The sequence below is a fragment of the Anser brachyrhynchus genome (genome assembly GCF_964034855.1).
Source record: "Anser brachyrhynchus genome assembly, chromosome: 2".
NCBI classification, from domain to species: domain Eukaryota; kingdom Metazoa; phylum Chordata; class Aves; order Anseriformes; family Anatidae; genus Anser; species Anser brachyrhynchus.
The window spans coordinates 115,650,087-115,665,988 of record NC_137695.1 but is presented as its reverse complement, the minus strand read 5'-3'; the positions used below and the strand labels follow the sequence as shown (position 1 = coordinate 115,665,988).

Here is a 15,902-nt window from a genome sequence, read left to right as displayed (position 1 = left end):
TGCTTAGTGACTCTTAGAAGCACAGAAGTGCTAGACTGAAAGGAACGTGGAAATAGGGGACTCCTGAGATTGCCTGCAATGCATAAAGCAGAAGTCTTATTTGTAGTAACCTTTTACCTTCATTTTCATCATTTCCAGAATGTTTCAATTTACAGGTTCATGTAGTTCCATAAAAAATATGGCTGTTTTTTTGTGGTAACTTCTTGCAGTCAAGTATAGCCTGTCATCTGCTAAGACAACAAATGATAGTGTATGTTCAGAGTTCTGAGTTCTGTTTGCCATAAATGTCTATTTTTGACTTCAAGACCAAAAAAATGTGCCTTTTTGAATTTATTTTTTGACTGTACTGCAGTTCTAACGGTATCTGATTAAGAGATGTCTGTGGAATCAGTTTTTTTTTTACCAAACCTAGCTGGCACTGGAAAACCAAAGCTAATCGTATTCTGTAAACTGTTAAGAGGAGCAGTGAGTAATGTTCCACCATAAACTAGTTAATCTTTATTTTTTTTTCCATGTCAACTATTCCACATTGTATGTTGTTTTTTTGAGTTTGTTCAGGAGTTGCTTTAGGGAGCATATTTTTACTGCTATAGACATTGCTCTGTAAGAGTTCCAATTAGCTGCTGGAGCTGCTTGCTTTAGTTGACAGTGAAGCTATTTTTTGAGCAAACCAGAAGAAGCTTGCTTCATCTGTTGGTGATTATAACTTTCATCTTTACAATAGGTTGGGACCTTAAAGGCTTAAAAAATGTTTCAGTGAATATATACGAACATTAATTGAATGCACTTTCTTAATCTAGTTAACTGCTATAAAGTTAACAATTACTGTTGACTGGCTTTTGTGTGTATTCTGTTATTCTTAAAGTCCTAACTTCCTTTCCCTTCCGGTAGGATTGCTATGAAGATTGTTCTTATGCTGTCATTTCAAACAAGAGTACTGATCACTTGATATCAGATGGCTTAGATAATGAAATTAAAGGTATTTATATAACTTCCATCAAACTTTTGATGTGATAACTTTTATAGAGCTGCCTTGTCTGTGGTAGTAATTCTTTGAGTGCTGGGCAGGTTCTGTCATGCGATTATATATACTGCTATGTTAAGTGTTAACTATATTGGTTTAAAACTTCATGAATATTTTGAAAATTAATTTTAATACATTGAGGTAAAGTTCCATAAATCTACAAACTTAATCAAGATATAGGATAAATGTAAGGTAGCCCACAAACTGAGATTGGAAAAAAGTTTGTAATTATAAACTTTGTGTTTTCTTAGGAGATTATTACTTATAATTTCCTCGATGCTCAAAGGTAGTAACTGTATGTCAACAAATGAAAACATGATGTTGATTTAATAGACTGATGTTAACTGGGGGGTGTATCTTTAATGAGATGGGTATTGATGTATTAGGCTTTTTTGAAGACTAAGCATATTGTCTCTGAACTCTGACAATTAATAATTTGCTTTCACAGCTCAGCTTTGCTTAGTGCTAGCAAGGCCCAGATAAAGCAAACTGATATATTGGAAGGAGATTATAAATTTGAGCACTATTAAAATCTGAGTGAGTAGGTGTCTTGATCTAGTTTGGCTAGCTAGATGCAAAAGCAGTCACCCTTCTTATTGAAGTAAGGGGACTTCAGAGGAAGTTCTTTATCACCATGATTGCTCAGAAAGGCACAGAAAACTAGAGTTTTTAACCTTAGAAATAGAAAAGAATAATTTGATCCATGGTATCCACTGTAGCAATTGATGCGTGTCCATCTTTTCGTGAATATTTGACTTGAAATATACTGTTTCATTGTTTTCCTTCTGTGCTGTTGATACTAATCAGCATATTTGGGAATTCTTTGCACTCTAGACTAGAACTGAAAACATACTTTCTGAAGCATGTTGCGTTTCCTGAGACTTCCTGAGCTTTCTTAATTTCAGGAGTGACATAATATTCATGTAGTTCTCTGCTGATTCTGATCTGTAGTGCAGAATGGTTGAGTAACTCTGCTTAACAGAGTTATAAATAAGGAAAACATTAAGGTTAATAAAAATGACATTTAAAACCATAAATACTTCAGTAACTTCATACAAGGATTTTGGTGTTTCAATCTCTTAATAGATGGCCTGTCAAACAACTTCAAGACTCATCCCTTACAACTGGATCATCCCAGCGGCAGTTTGGATAGCACTGATTACTTGAAGGCTACTACATCACTGCAGGAGTCAAAGAAACTGAACTCCGGAATGCCTCATGGTGCTTGTTTAACACTCACAGATCATGATCGAATTAGGCAGTTCATACAGGAATTTACATTTAGGGGACTTTTGCCACATATAGAGAAGACAATAAGGCAACTCAACGATCAGGTCAGTTCACTTTTACGTACACTTAGTCAAAAACAATTGTGGTATAAATCCAGTTATCCAACAGTCTGTTCTGAAATCAGTACTTCCTTGTGCATCTAGTGATTCAATAATCTTACTGAAAGCTGTAAGCAAATTTAAGAGAAACAGTTATCCTTTTGGCTCCATTTGTCCTTAAAAAAAAAAAAAAAAAACACACCAAAACCCAACACCTGTGTCAACAAAACTTCAGTACAAAGGTGGCTTGTTGGTGAAAGCCTGTCTGAACTGTTATCAGAGATAACCCTTTGCTCCTAAAATCTTTGTTATGCTTGTACTGGACAATTCTAGAATTCTAGCATGGAGAACAAAATGTACTTTCTTTCTCAATACTTGAATGCACCACTAAAGCTAAGAAATGTATCTTTGTCAATATGTCTCCAAAAAAGCTGGACGCTTCAATTGCTACTTCTTGGCAATGAAAGAAATGCATGGACATCCTAAATCATGTAATTCTGTTCTGATATCAGCAGTTTTTGCAGCCAAATATTTGTGTCTCAAAAGGATTCTTTGGAAGTATGCTATTTAATTTCGTGCCTATTTCAAGGCATGGGCATGCCTTAAAGTTTTTTCTGTCACAGTAAGATCTTTTCTCTTAAAAGTATTTCACTTCTATGTATCTTAAAGAGCTGAAGAGATGGGTCGAATTACTTAAGTGTAATCAAATTACTGGATTTAGCAGTTGACCTGGACCCAAATATCAGCTTGTTATCTGAACTGCCTTTTGACTGAATTGTCCAATTAGGCTATAGTTTTTAGTAAAGGGTTGTTGAGAGTAATACAGTATGCTGTGAGGATCACAATCTCCCTGATTGGACTTCTGGAATTTAATAAATGCTGTGTTTACATTGGGAAAGTTTTATGGTTAAATAAAAAGCGTAGCCTTATGGCTAGGAATGTTAGTAATATACTCCTAATGCATGTAAAAGAAAAAGTTATGTTTTTTAATTGCCTTTAAAAAGAGATGTAGCTTTTCTTAGATCTGGAGGAGTGGTAATTCCCTGTGGAAAATTCGTCATTTGTGGGACTTCTCTGAAAGAACAACACTGTGTAACCTTGCTTGCAGGTATAACTAGCACACTTGACACTGCAGAACAGTGTTGCAATGTGGTGATGCTCCCCATGGTGATGGGGAGAATGCTCTCTCTTGAAATATACCAGAAAGTAGGTACTCTGCATTCAAGCAAATGCATCAGATTTTTTTTTTCTGGATTGAGATATCTGAAGTTTTAGAGCAGCAGTAAACAGTTCTAGACAGCTGAGGTTCATTAAATGTGGATTACGATGTCTGTCAATCAGTGATTCACTCCAATGACATGTTCTTTTCACTTTTTTCTTCCCTCTGTTTTCTTGAAAAAAAATAGAATTTGGGAAGTATTAATGGAGCTTGGATTTGTAGTTGGGTGTAACTTAATTATATCCTTTGCAGTCTAGTATTCTAATTTGTTGTTTTCTTGCAGTTAATATCCAGGAAAGGCTTGAGTCGATCATTGTTTTCTGCTACTAAAAAATGGTTTAGTGGCAGTAAAGTTCCAGAGAAAAGTATAAATGAACTGAAGAATACTTCTGGTTTGCTGTAAGTTATTTCAGTCATTACCTTTGAATGAAAATAAAAACGTACCTCTTTCTTAGGAGGGGAAGCCCATGTTTATTAATGGTATTCCTCATAGTGGATTGAATCAGCAGTACTGTAAGACTTAGATTAGTGGAGCAATCACATGAAGTACTCTGCCTTGTTTACAGCTTTATATCTGTGTGGTTTGTCTTAATTGTCTTAAGGCTCATAATCAAACTGTTCTTCATTTCAACTTTCTATTTTGAATTTGTAAGTATGGCTTGCTTCCTACAAAGTCTTACAAACAAATGTAGGTGAAAACACATTGAATTTGCACTAAAGATTTGTATATACTTGACTGACCAAAAGTTACTAACAGAGGACATAAAATTGCTTTGTATTTTGGTGTAAGGCATAGTTTTTTCTAAGATTTTTCTTTGTTGAAGAGAAGTGGGGATAAATAACTACAGCTAGGTGAACAGTCTGTAAAGTCTTATTTTTCCTTCTCCTACAGGTTTCTTTAGCTCTAGCAGTTAATCATAGTGAGCAGCTTCAGTGATAGCTGCATACTTGTTTCAGTGTTTCATTCAGAGGAATGCTTTCTTTGAATATTAGTGGGATAGTGAATCTTGTTAATCAGAAAGTAGGCTGCGAAACCAAGTTTCCCATGGCAGAAAGGAGGCAGCTTCACTTTTCTTAGTAAGTTGTTTTTTGGTAACGTTGAAAGTAATGCAGTTTTTATTTCTTCTATCTGAATAGAAATTAAGATGAGAATAAAGTATGTCTTGCTCTATATATTGAAATTATGGCTTTAAATTGAAGTGTTTGTATTTATAGGTATCCACCAGAAGCACCAGAACTTCAAATCCGGAAAATGGCAGACTTGTGCTTTTTGGTGCAACACTATGAACTTGCATATAGTTGTTACCATACAGCAAAGAAAGATTTCTTAAATGATCAGGCAATGTTGTATGCAGCTGGAGCACTGGTTAGTACTTCACAGTCTAAATATTCTTTGACCTTTTTGCTGTAATTTCTGATATATGTCTGGAAGTAACAAAACACGATCTCTTCCTTCCACATCCAAATTTATAATGGTCTTGCCAAACTTGCTGCATATCTTCAGCAAGTCCTAAAGTATTCTCAAAGCTGTTGGCTGTTGTTTTATGAAGGGAATAAAAGCGTGAATAAAAATTGGAGACTTAATTCTTAAAATGTAAAATACAGAAAGGAGCATACTTATAGTGTAACCTCTAGCAAAATGGATCTTTAAACTTGTCTAATAACTTAAGTGGGTCGGAAATAACTATAGTATATCCTTTAATAATTAGTCTTGACTTCCTGGCAAATGTATCACTATAAATATGGTGCTGTACAATTTTTTATTAAGATTTTTGAGGGGTGTACTTTGGGTATATCTTCACAGTGTAGTTCATCAGTAATAACATTCTCAATCATTAATTCTTAAGAATGGAGATGTGGGACTGAAGTAATTCTCAATAAGATGAGTAAGAGCACTGGGGAAGACAAACAATTTTTAACAACGTTGAGGAGCTGATTCGTAGACTTTAGTCTAACTCAAGTTTGAAACTTTGCTTTGTAGACCTATGGAAGTGTTTTTGTACACAGTTCCCTCTTGAATTAAAGCCTTTAAATAGATGTGTATTTTTTTTTGCAGTATGACAGCTGCACTGCATTTTGCTAATCTCAAAAGATACCTTAATTCCTTAATAATTCCTTAATGAATGGTGTATAGAGCTCTTAATTTTTGAAACCTACAGTCTCTAGTTACTGTGGAAGAACAGTTTGCTATCCTGCCTTCACCCTGTAAGGAAAGAACTATAATTTTAGAGGATGTGTTTAATAGAGTAGAATAACACTTGATTTCCTTGGAAATTGAAGAGTGAAAAATTTCCTTTAAGCAAGACTTAGAAAGCAGTCCTCATTTTAAAAATAAATGCAACTTGATCAGAAATATTATTCCTGCAGTAGGAAATTTGCCTCTCAGACTTATAAAGCAGTACTGAATCATTGTTGCTGCATACTGTTGAGGTGTGCTATCAACTGAAAACACTTCTGTAAATGTGTGTAACTTTTCCTGCTGTTTAGTTGATTACAAGCAGAGCTGTTAAGTAGACTATTTTATTAAACCTTCTATCAGTTACAGTATGTAGGGTGCACTCTTACATGCCAGTAATACATTAGATAAATATTTTGAGACAGTAGCTGTTGAGATGTTCATCAGTGTTTTGAGATTTACAATGTGTTGAAAACATCTACACTGACAGTTCTGACTCTTCCTTGTAGGAAATGGCAGCAGTATCAGCTTTTCTTCAGCCTGGAGCTCCTAGACCTTATCCTGCTCATTATATGGAAACAGCAATTCAGACTTACCGAGATATCTGCAAGTACGTTGTTTACTTTCATGCTGATCCTATGAAAGATGAACTAGTTGGTAGCTTAACTTTCTTTCTGCAGACAGCAGCAAGTAACTAAAAGATCAGAAGCTGATAACCTCTTTAAAGAATAAGTTATGTTAGCTCATCTAGGAATGAGACTCATGCTGTTCTTAACAGAGTACTTAGTAAATTTGTTTCTGGTAGTTGGGCTTGTTTGTCAGATCATTTAGTTGTCAGTTGCATTATTTTAGCTGGTGTTTTATAAATATGATATGCTCAAAGGTTTTCTAGCTTTGACTTAAAAAAAAAAAAAAAGGTGCTGTTACAGGAGGACGAGAAACTTAATGGTACAAGCTCATCCCCTACAAAACACAGGCTGACACTTATCCTTTTTAAATTCAAAAAGGATAAACAACACCAGTCTGTAATGTGGAGGAAACTTATCAGACTTGAGGTAAAAAGTTTTCCAATGTTTCTTTTCAATAAATATTTAATATATTTGTTTTTGCTTTAGGAACATGGTTCTAGCGGAACGCTGTGTACTTCTCAGTGCTGAAATCTTAAAAAGTCAAAGCAAATATTCAGAGGCAGCTGCTCTTCTGATTCGTTTAACCAGTGAGGTAAAACACTAGTTTATTCCACTCATGTCCTCCCTCTGCTTGTGTACTTACTGAAGTGCTTTTAGGTGACACTGATTCTTATCCTGGGGTACTTGCTATCCACTGATGGCAAATGGCCAATTAAAGCTTGAAGTGAAGAAAGCTGTTTATGCTGCAAGTGAAGAAACAAGTACTTTTTTTCTTTCAAGTCAAGTGACTTATTTGATGTCTTTAAACAGCTGCTAAATGTACATTTGTTGTCTTCTTTGGAATTAATTTTCTTTGACATCTGCTTAGCTTCTGTGTGTTATACTTTGAATTTAAGAACTTGTGGGTTAAAAATATTAGCATGGCTTGCCAGAGTTGTGATGAATACTATATCACATATAATCAGAAGTTCTAAATAGTTTAAGCAATGAAGCCATAACTGCAGCTTAGCTGCTATGAATCATTAGAAGCTTACTGTGTAAGTGAAAGCTAGCCCGAACACTTCTGTAATACTAATTGGTTTAAATTAAGCATGGAACTAGCTCTCAGCAGCCCAGAAAGGGTCTTGCTAAACTATTACTGGTATTACATTTGTTCCACGCTCTTTCAGGGATCTTCTATATAGCTTGGAGGAAAGTCTATCTAGCAGTTAGTTCTGGCTTTGTAGCCAGCTGTACCGAATTTGATGCTTCTAAGAATTCCTGGAATTTATTAAGCACGGAATAAATTTACTTAGTTTTGTAAGTTATTCTCTCAAGTGTCTTTATAGCTTCATTCTTGCCCCTTCAACTTAAACTTGGAACCAAAATTCTGTGTGAGCAGTATAAGTTACTTAAATATAAATACTAGTGGCTGTGTGCAATCATTTTATTTCTTTAAATTATGTGTAGTATACTTTTGTTGCCTTTTGGCAGTTGCAAGGAAAATACAGGATACTGTGAAGTTGTCTCAGTATATTTGTAGTCCAGGCACGTACTAGATACTTAGATAACAGTAGAGTTGAGTACTGGTAAAATCAAATAGATTCTATTCTTATTGGTTGGAGTAATATAGCTGTGTCTTGGCATGAGAAGAGAAGGGGATAATAGTAAGGAATTGTATACTGTGAAGAAAACGTTCTGGTTCTTGTGATCTAAATTCACTAAGCTACATTTCCTCTATTTTCCCTTAATTTTATTAAGCCTTGAAATAAGACAGTATCTGAAATCAAGGGGGAGAGGGAGGAGAAAGAGTAGCAGAGTCCTTCATAGCCTGAGTAAATGAAGAGGCAGAACATATTTATTGTAACTCACACTGGAGCTGGTTTATAAATGGGGATGGAGGGAGGTGATTGTTAACAGCACTTTTGGTTATCACTATTTCTTTATCACCGTGCATGTGACAAAGTGAAAAATACTTCTAGTTTTCATTTATTTTTGTGTGCGTACATATGTTTGTATTTAAGACTTTTTAGCTTTACAGCAATGTTACATCCTTTTCCTGTTAGCATTAAAATAAGCTACTGTTACAGTTACATTTATATTTGATTTTGAGGCTAATTCTCCTTTTCTCTTTTAAATAGGATTCAGATCTTCGTAGTGCGCTTCTGTTGGAGCAGGCAGCACACTGCTTTATAAACATGAAAAGTCCCATGGTTAGAAAGTTTGCATTTCATATGATATTAGCAGGCCACAGGTTTAGTAAAGCAGGACAGGTAAGTATTATCTTTCTAGATGGCAAATATGATCAGCATTTGATACTTAACACATTTAACATGCCATTCAGATTATTAGTTTGGTAAAAGACATGTAGCTTCTAATAGTTTTGTGTTAGTTAGAACTATTGAGCTCAGTGATCTTCTGATTCCTGCCTTGGTCTTTTATATTTGTATTGGAAGTAATACTGAAGATCACTGGCTTGAAATTCAGTAATGCCTTTCTTTTTTTTTTTAATTTCTGGGTCTTAGTTTTATTCCCAAATAGAAAGTCGTATTTCATTGTGTATTCATTGTCGTATTTCATTGTGTAAGGGAGTATTTTTACTCTTGAGGTGAATGAGTTGCAGGACTTAGTTTTGTTAAATTCTATTAAAATAATAACTAAATTTAGAGATATAGCTAAAGCACAAGGAAGACAGGATACTTTTCAGTGGAGTTTTAAGTGTATGAATAGTACAAGACAAACTGTAGTTATTTGGCTGTGGATCAGTTCTACCAATTAAACCAATACAAATTAGTTCTACTTCCACTTACATTCCTGGGTAGGCAGCTCTGTGATAAACTCAGTTTGGACATGAATCATGTGCTTTGTGTCTCAGTTGTGCAGTAGACTCTATGGGCAGCTTTTTTGATTTCTGTTGAGGTTAGCCACTGGAATTCAGTTATGGGGCTGTCCACAAATAGTCAATTTCTTTTTACTTAAAAGCTGCAAACTTGTGATACAAGGTATCAATACAACTTGTATTTCAAGTCAATAATACAGAAGATCCTAGGCATCAGATCTACATTTGAAACAAAACTGTGTGTGTATAGGGGTGGTGTTTTAAGACCTCCCCCTTCCTCCCCTCCAGCAAAAATAGTAAGATTATTCTCCCACTTGGTTCTATTCTTGCAGTATGTTCTTTATCTGTAGTTCTGTCAGTGCTACTGATAGGTATCTGCTAATAAGTTTTTTCCATTTTATTTTTTTAAATCTCATTCTTCTGCCTGGAAAACTGCATACATTTTGTAATGCTTTGACGTAATATTCAGGTATCAGCTTTACTGTTGCTTGTTTAATTCTTGTAAGGATTCTGTTTTCCAGTAAATGCTTTTCAGTGTCAAAGTAAACATAGGCTATTTTTTTTTCCGTATCTTAAACAGCGAAATATTAAAAACTACTGAAGAGCCAGCCAGGCTGCTCAGCTACATACTGCAATATTAAATATTATCATATTAAAACATCCTGATGTTAAGGGATTACTGCTTGTCCTCTGCTGTTGTTGCCATACTTACTTGAACATATCTTGGATTAATTCCCATTAATGCTGTAAATAAGGGAATGTTTTTGAGAAGCTGAGACTTGCCTGTACAGTGACTACCTATGCAGATGTTCAGTGTGTAGACCGGGGATTGAATACCCAGGTCCTGATGTGTCCACAGTTAAGGAACTGTAGAGGCCATTGGGAGTAAAGCATCCATTTCACGTTGGCTGATGCAATTGGTAATTTTGTCCTGTATGTACTCTAGGGGCTGTCTGTTGCTTTACTTGGTGTGAATTTTGTCCTAAGCATCCTTTTTTTTTTTACTGAACAATTGAGTGGAGATGTGACATGAAGATTCAGTTACTGGAGTGAAATGTAATAAATGTAGTTTGTTCTAAGGCTTGCTAATAGACCTCTACAAGCTCTTGCAGTCAGTTCTAAAGCAATGCAGAACAGTATTTTTAAAACTAGTCTTCTCTTGTTTTCTAACTTACTGCCTGTTACTGATACTGGAGAACGTGAACTTTATCTGCAAGCTAGGCACTGCACTGTAGGAGCCAATACTATTTCTGTGTTCAGATTAATGTTGACCAGGTTCTATGAGGTACAGTTCTGCAAATGTTGTTATGCTTAATATAGTGGGGATTGTGGTAAATAACTTTCTGACTTGCTGTTCAATCTTCCTGGTATTACAATTGCAGTGCTTGGTTAGTGGGACTGTCTGAGAAATAATCTTTTTTTTTTCTTTCAGAAAAAACATGCCTTACGTTGCTACTGTCAAGCCATGCAGGTGTACAAGGGGAAAGGCTGGTCTCTTGCAGAAGATCATATTAACTTCACTATTGGTCGCCAGTCCTTTACGCTTCGTCAGCTTGATAATGCTGTGTCTGCATTCAGGCATATTTTGATCAATGATAGCAAACAACCTCCAGCTCAGCAAGGAGCTTTTTTAAGAGAGTATCTTTATGTTTATAAGGTAAATGATTTTCTTTTAATTCCTGAAGTGATCAGCAATTTCATTAATGGTAATTTTGTATTACGTTACTGATTGACTTTCTGTCACACCTGCATTGTTCCAGGGTTGGTTTTTCTGTAGTTGATGTGCTTATTTTTTACTTCAGGTTTCAAAAAGCAAATTTGCAGCATCTAATGTGTGTGTTAAGTTTATTTCCACTGATGAGTGTACGTTACAGGGAGTTTAGTGCTGATTATCTCCACACAACTTGCAGTCTTCCAGTTGCTTAGTGTCTTTTAAAGCTTATAAACAGAATGTTTGTAGTATTTGCTATTTTATGTTAGACCTTTTTTGAGGCTGGTGTTTGAATCCACAGTGTGGTGAGAGTCTATTGAATGGTGGTGGTATAGTGAATGTAGCTTATCAAATTCCGAGTTAGGCCTTGCACCATAATGAAGCTTGCAACAGCCATGCAGCCACAACAGTGGTTAGAGTACACAATGGAGATTTTTTTTTTCTGTAAAGACTTCATGGACTTTAAGGTCTTTTTGAGAGTGAAAATACTACCGAAGACTGAGGCAGAATGAACTCTCAGAACAGTTAACTGAAATGATTCATTTCATATTTAAAAATACTTGTTCAAGTGTTGAATGCTTAAAACTTGGTCTCCTTATCATTCAAACATTGGTAATGCGCAGCGTGTATGTTATGCACTTTGATAATGACATGACACTCTTTTCCTCCTTTACTCTAGAATGTAACCCAGCTGTCACCTGATGGTCCCTTACCACAGCTTCCTTTACCATATATTAACAGTTCAGCAACCCGTATTTTCTTTGGGCATGATCGAAGACCAGCAGAAGGTTAGAAAACTTAATGTAAACAGCTTAAAATTCATTTCTTATGGAACCAAAACCCATGCAATTTCTCTTCTTAAAAATCATTGTTACATAAAAATTAATGTGGCAAGGTAACTTCTGAAGTTGGATCTCAAAAAGAAAAGCTTCAGCTTAGCACCTACTCCCTAAATGTACTCAGGCTCCTTGTGTAGATATGAAATCCTCATAGGCAATTGTACTAACTTTCATTATTTTTAATAGCTTGATGCTTAAATGCAAGTCTGTCATGAACTTCATGAAAGGGATTTAAATGCTTTAGTAAATGCTAGATGCTAGTGTCAGAGCTAGGAACTAGCTTTCCAGTTAACTTTCTCTAGGATGAAGTGTTTGAAACATCGATTCCTGAACAGAAAGCATGTTGAGTAGAAATTCTTGTGTAAACTGGGTCTGTACTCTGGCATAAAATAAAAATAAACCATATATACTGCTAAGTATACTACATAGCATGCTAAAATCATAGAATTCCAATATTTGCATGTAAAAGTGTTTGCAAATCATCCTTGGTATCTTCTTCTACGTGTGCATTTCAGAGTCATAGAATCATTAAGGTTGGAAAAGACCTCCAAGATCATCTGGTCCAACCATACCCCTACTACCAATATCACCCACTAAACCACGTCCCTAAGCACCACGTCCAACCTTTCCTTAAACACCCTCAGGAACATTGATGCCACCACCTCCCTGGGCAACCCATTCCAATGCCTGACTGCTCTTTCTGAGAAGAAATGTCTCCTAATTTCCAACCTGAACCTCCCCTGGTGCAATTTGAAGCTATTCCTTTTAGCCCTCTCACTAGTTATCTGTGAGAAGAGGCCGACCCCCAGCTCCCCACAACAAAGTGTCTGGCAGTCCACTGGCTAGTTGATTAATTGTAATCTCAGAAGTGATGCTGACTGAGAACTGAATCTTTTTAACAATACTTGCTAAACTGCTAGTGCAGCCCTCTGCGTTTGTTGTGTGCCACTGTTGTCATTTTCTAAGATTGTCTTACTCTTATTAGGTGAAAAGCAGGCAGCAACACATGTAAGTCTGGATCAGGAGTATGACTCGGAGTCATCACAACAGTGGAAGGAACTTGAGGAGCAAGTTGTTTCTGTGATCAACAAAGGAGTAATACCTGCAAACTTTCAACCAACACAGTTCTGCTTAAATCGCTATTCAGATAACTCCAGATTTCCCCTTGCAGTGGTAGAAGGTAAAGCTGAGATTTATACAATTAGCTCACTTTATTTCTGAAATGAATTTGTACAGTATTTCCTGCGCTGTTGTAGACTTAAACCAATTTTTTATGTTACTGACCTTCTGAATTAAGTGAGCCTTCAGAATGATGGGGGTAGCCTGTTGTCATTATTTTCTTGTGCTTCTTTAATAGAACCAATAACTGTAGAAGTCTCTTTCCGAAACCCACTGAAAGTTCCACTTCTGTTGACTGACCTTTCATTGCTGTGGAAATTTCAACACAAAGACTTCAGTGCTAAACATGATGAAGCAAAAGAGCCGGTAAGGAAAGCGTTATCTTTTTCCAAACAAAAAAAACCAGGCAGTTACAGTTATGGAGTTAAAAGGTTGAAAACTTAAATTTTCAAAGTTTCAGAGTATGAAAACAGCTGGTTTAAGTGTAAATTTAAAAGGTGGGGGGTGTGGGAAAATGGAAGGCAGCTACTGTATTTGATTTTTTATGAATTGCTCTAGATTTTCACACACTTACAGGCACAAAGCAACCAAGTTAACAAACTTAGGCTTCACAATACTCATTACAGTAATGCAAAGCAAAATACTTCAACATTTTATTGCATATCTGAGTCACAATAGGCACCTTGACCAATAGAAATGATTTGCCATGTTAATAAGTATTTTATGTAATGCCTATATCTTACGCACTACTTTGTATGTAGTGAAGTATGTGTTCTGAAAAGTGGTGCTGGTATGATATATGAACCTCTATGTATCTAGAAGTAAAATGAAAAATATTTTGAGTATTTTCAGTGAACTACTCACTACTGTTTAATTTGACGCTTAAACTAATACTGCTGGAACTTCCTTCTTAAGGACTCTAACTCCCTTATTTTTAATGCTGTTATATGTTCTGATACTGAATATTACAGGAAATTTGTTGGTAATTTGGTTTCTTAGACAAAAAAATGTTTTGGAACATAGTGATCTATAAAGGTGCTGCAAGTTTCTGCTAGTTATGGGGTTTTATATAAATAAGTCTCAACGGTTACCGTACACTTGCAATTTTATTCTTGTCTAAACTGCTACTTTAATGGTACAATCAATACTTCTGTGAGTATCAGTGAAATTATAAACTGGAACTGTTCTTAATCAGTGATAAGTCTTAAATTTCTCTCAAGCACATGTTTGAACTCTCAGCAGCTGCTACAGTTCAGAAAGTCCAAGAGGATGGGCATACGACATTGCCAATTTTTAAGTCTGTAAACTGGAATTTGTGTGCTTTTTGTCCTTGAACACTCTAGGAAAGCTGCAAGAAATAGTATATATGGCAATCTTTCTGTCCAGGAATAATATCTGAGAAGGTCTGTCTTCTTTTTCAGGGAAAATGTGATGTTGATATGATAGGAACTGAATCAATAGCAGAATTTCTAATTAATAGTGAGGAGACAAAAGTGGTAAGTACCAGACTTTATATAACATTGATAAGACTATTCTTAAAACTTTGGGACAGGATGGAGTTCAGTCATGTTACAACCTGAATTCAAACTTAGAGGAAATGTTACTATGTGTGAAGAACTGGATCTTTTAGATCTCATCAATGCGTATAAGTAACTGAAGGGAGAGTGAGATAGGACAAGATGCAATGGGCACGTACTGAAACATGGAATGTTCTGTCTGAACATCAGGAAGCAGAGCTTACTGCGTGGCTGATGGAGCACAGGCAACCCAGAGAGGTTATGGAGTCTCCCTCAGAGATATTCCAAACCTAACTGGGAGAGGTCCTTGAGCAAAGCAGCTCTAGGTGGCCCTGCTTGTGCAGGGTTGTCAGACAAGACCTCCAATGGTCCCTTCACACCTTAAAAATTCTGAAAAATTCCTTAGAAATTCGAACTCTGTTCAAGTTAAATTTTATTACAATTTAGGATTCTTTTCTCATGTAACGTTTACTTTCCTGTAAATGACCTGTATTTACTATATATGGTTATGTCTTATGCAACTGTAAAGTAAGTGTAGCTGTAAGAGTCTTTAGTAATTGGACATTTAAATGTAACATTACTTATTTAGTAGCAACAACACCAAAAATTTAACATATCTCCACAGGCAAGACTAAAGCTCTTTCCCCATCAAACAGGGGAGCTACATATTCTGGGAGTCGTTTATAATCTTGGCACTGTTCAGGGTACTGTGACATTAGATGGGATAGATCCTTCTGTTGGATTACAGGAAGGTAAGTGTATTATTCCTTCAAGTGTGTGTGTCTGGAAAGGGGAGTTGTGGATTCTGCTGAGTAAAACTGAATTGCATTCAGTGTTTTGACAATGCAAGGCCTTTCTTTAAGTATAGAATCAAGTAGAGAGATAGAAACTGGAAATAACTGGAATGGGGAAATAATGAATTGGCAGCCATATGATTACCATAAGAAAGGAAGTAACTTCTGCAAAACCTGTTCCTATGTTCCTTTTAAATCTTAGAAATTCTGAAATCCTTAAATTCATATATTCCATCTATGGTGTCTATAACAAATTTCTTGACTCCTTTACCATTTATTTTTGTTCCTTTTTTTTTACTTTCTTTTAACTTTTCTCTGTGTTGCACTAACCTTTTTGACATAGATTCCCAAATATAAATTTAGCTGATACAGCTTTACTTATCTTGACTTTTTTGGTTGTCTTTCCTTTATATTAACATACAAATGCCTTAATTGCATGTTACTTAATATGTTTTGTTGAGTCATTCATCTGGAACTGTCTCCCACAGGGAAAATTTAGTTCTTGAAGTAAATGGGGATTAAAGTACATACTTGGAGATGTCTAAAAGAAATAAGCTTGGTTAACTATCTGTGAACTGAAAATTTGTGGCTAAGTCTTTGGAATAAAAATCATCTGAAGAGTGGTGGCCTGTTTTTGAAGGAAGAAAATGTTTTGAGCAACTTTTCCGTAGCTTGGCAGAAATTAGGAAGTTAAATGGATCACCTTTACTCAATACCCCTTCCCCTTC

The 15,902-nt window shown here is 35.7% G+C and overlaps 1 protein-coding gene across 5 annotated transcripts in view; it reads left to right on the top strand.

Annotated features, from left to right (window-relative positions):
• TRAPPC8 (trafficking protein particle complex subunit 8) overlaps positions 1–15,902 on the top strand; it is a 50,222-nt gene that overhangs the window by 13,335 nt on the left and 20,985 nt on the right. For all 5 annotated transcript variants that reach the window (XM_080581143.1, XM_080581142.1, XM_080581141.1 and 2 more), the window contains 13 exons: positions 892–979; positions 2,111–2,358; positions 3,855–3,970; positions 4,787–4,937; positions 6,257–6,357; positions 6,863–6,968; positions 8,497–8,628; positions 10,627–10,851; positions 11,585–11,693; positions 12,730–12,924; positions 13,102–13,229; positions 14,285–14,359; positions 15,006–15,132. In XM_080581143.1, the coding sequence (XP_080437269.1) occupies positions 892–979; positions 2,111–2,358; positions 3,855–3,970; positions 4,787–4,937; positions 6,257–6,357; positions 6,863–6,968; positions 8,497–8,628; positions 10,627–10,851; positions 11,585–11,693; positions 12,730–12,924; positions 13,102–13,229; positions 14,285–14,359; positions 15,006–15,132 (1,801 nt within the window). The remainder of the gene's footprint in view (positions 1–891; positions 980–2,110; positions 2,359–3,854; positions 3,971–4,786; positions 4,938–6,256; positions 6,358–6,862; positions 6,969–8,496; positions 8,629–10,626; positions 10,852–11,584; positions 11,694–12,729; positions 12,925–13,101; positions 13,230–14,284; positions 14,360–15,005; positions 15,133–15,902) is intronic.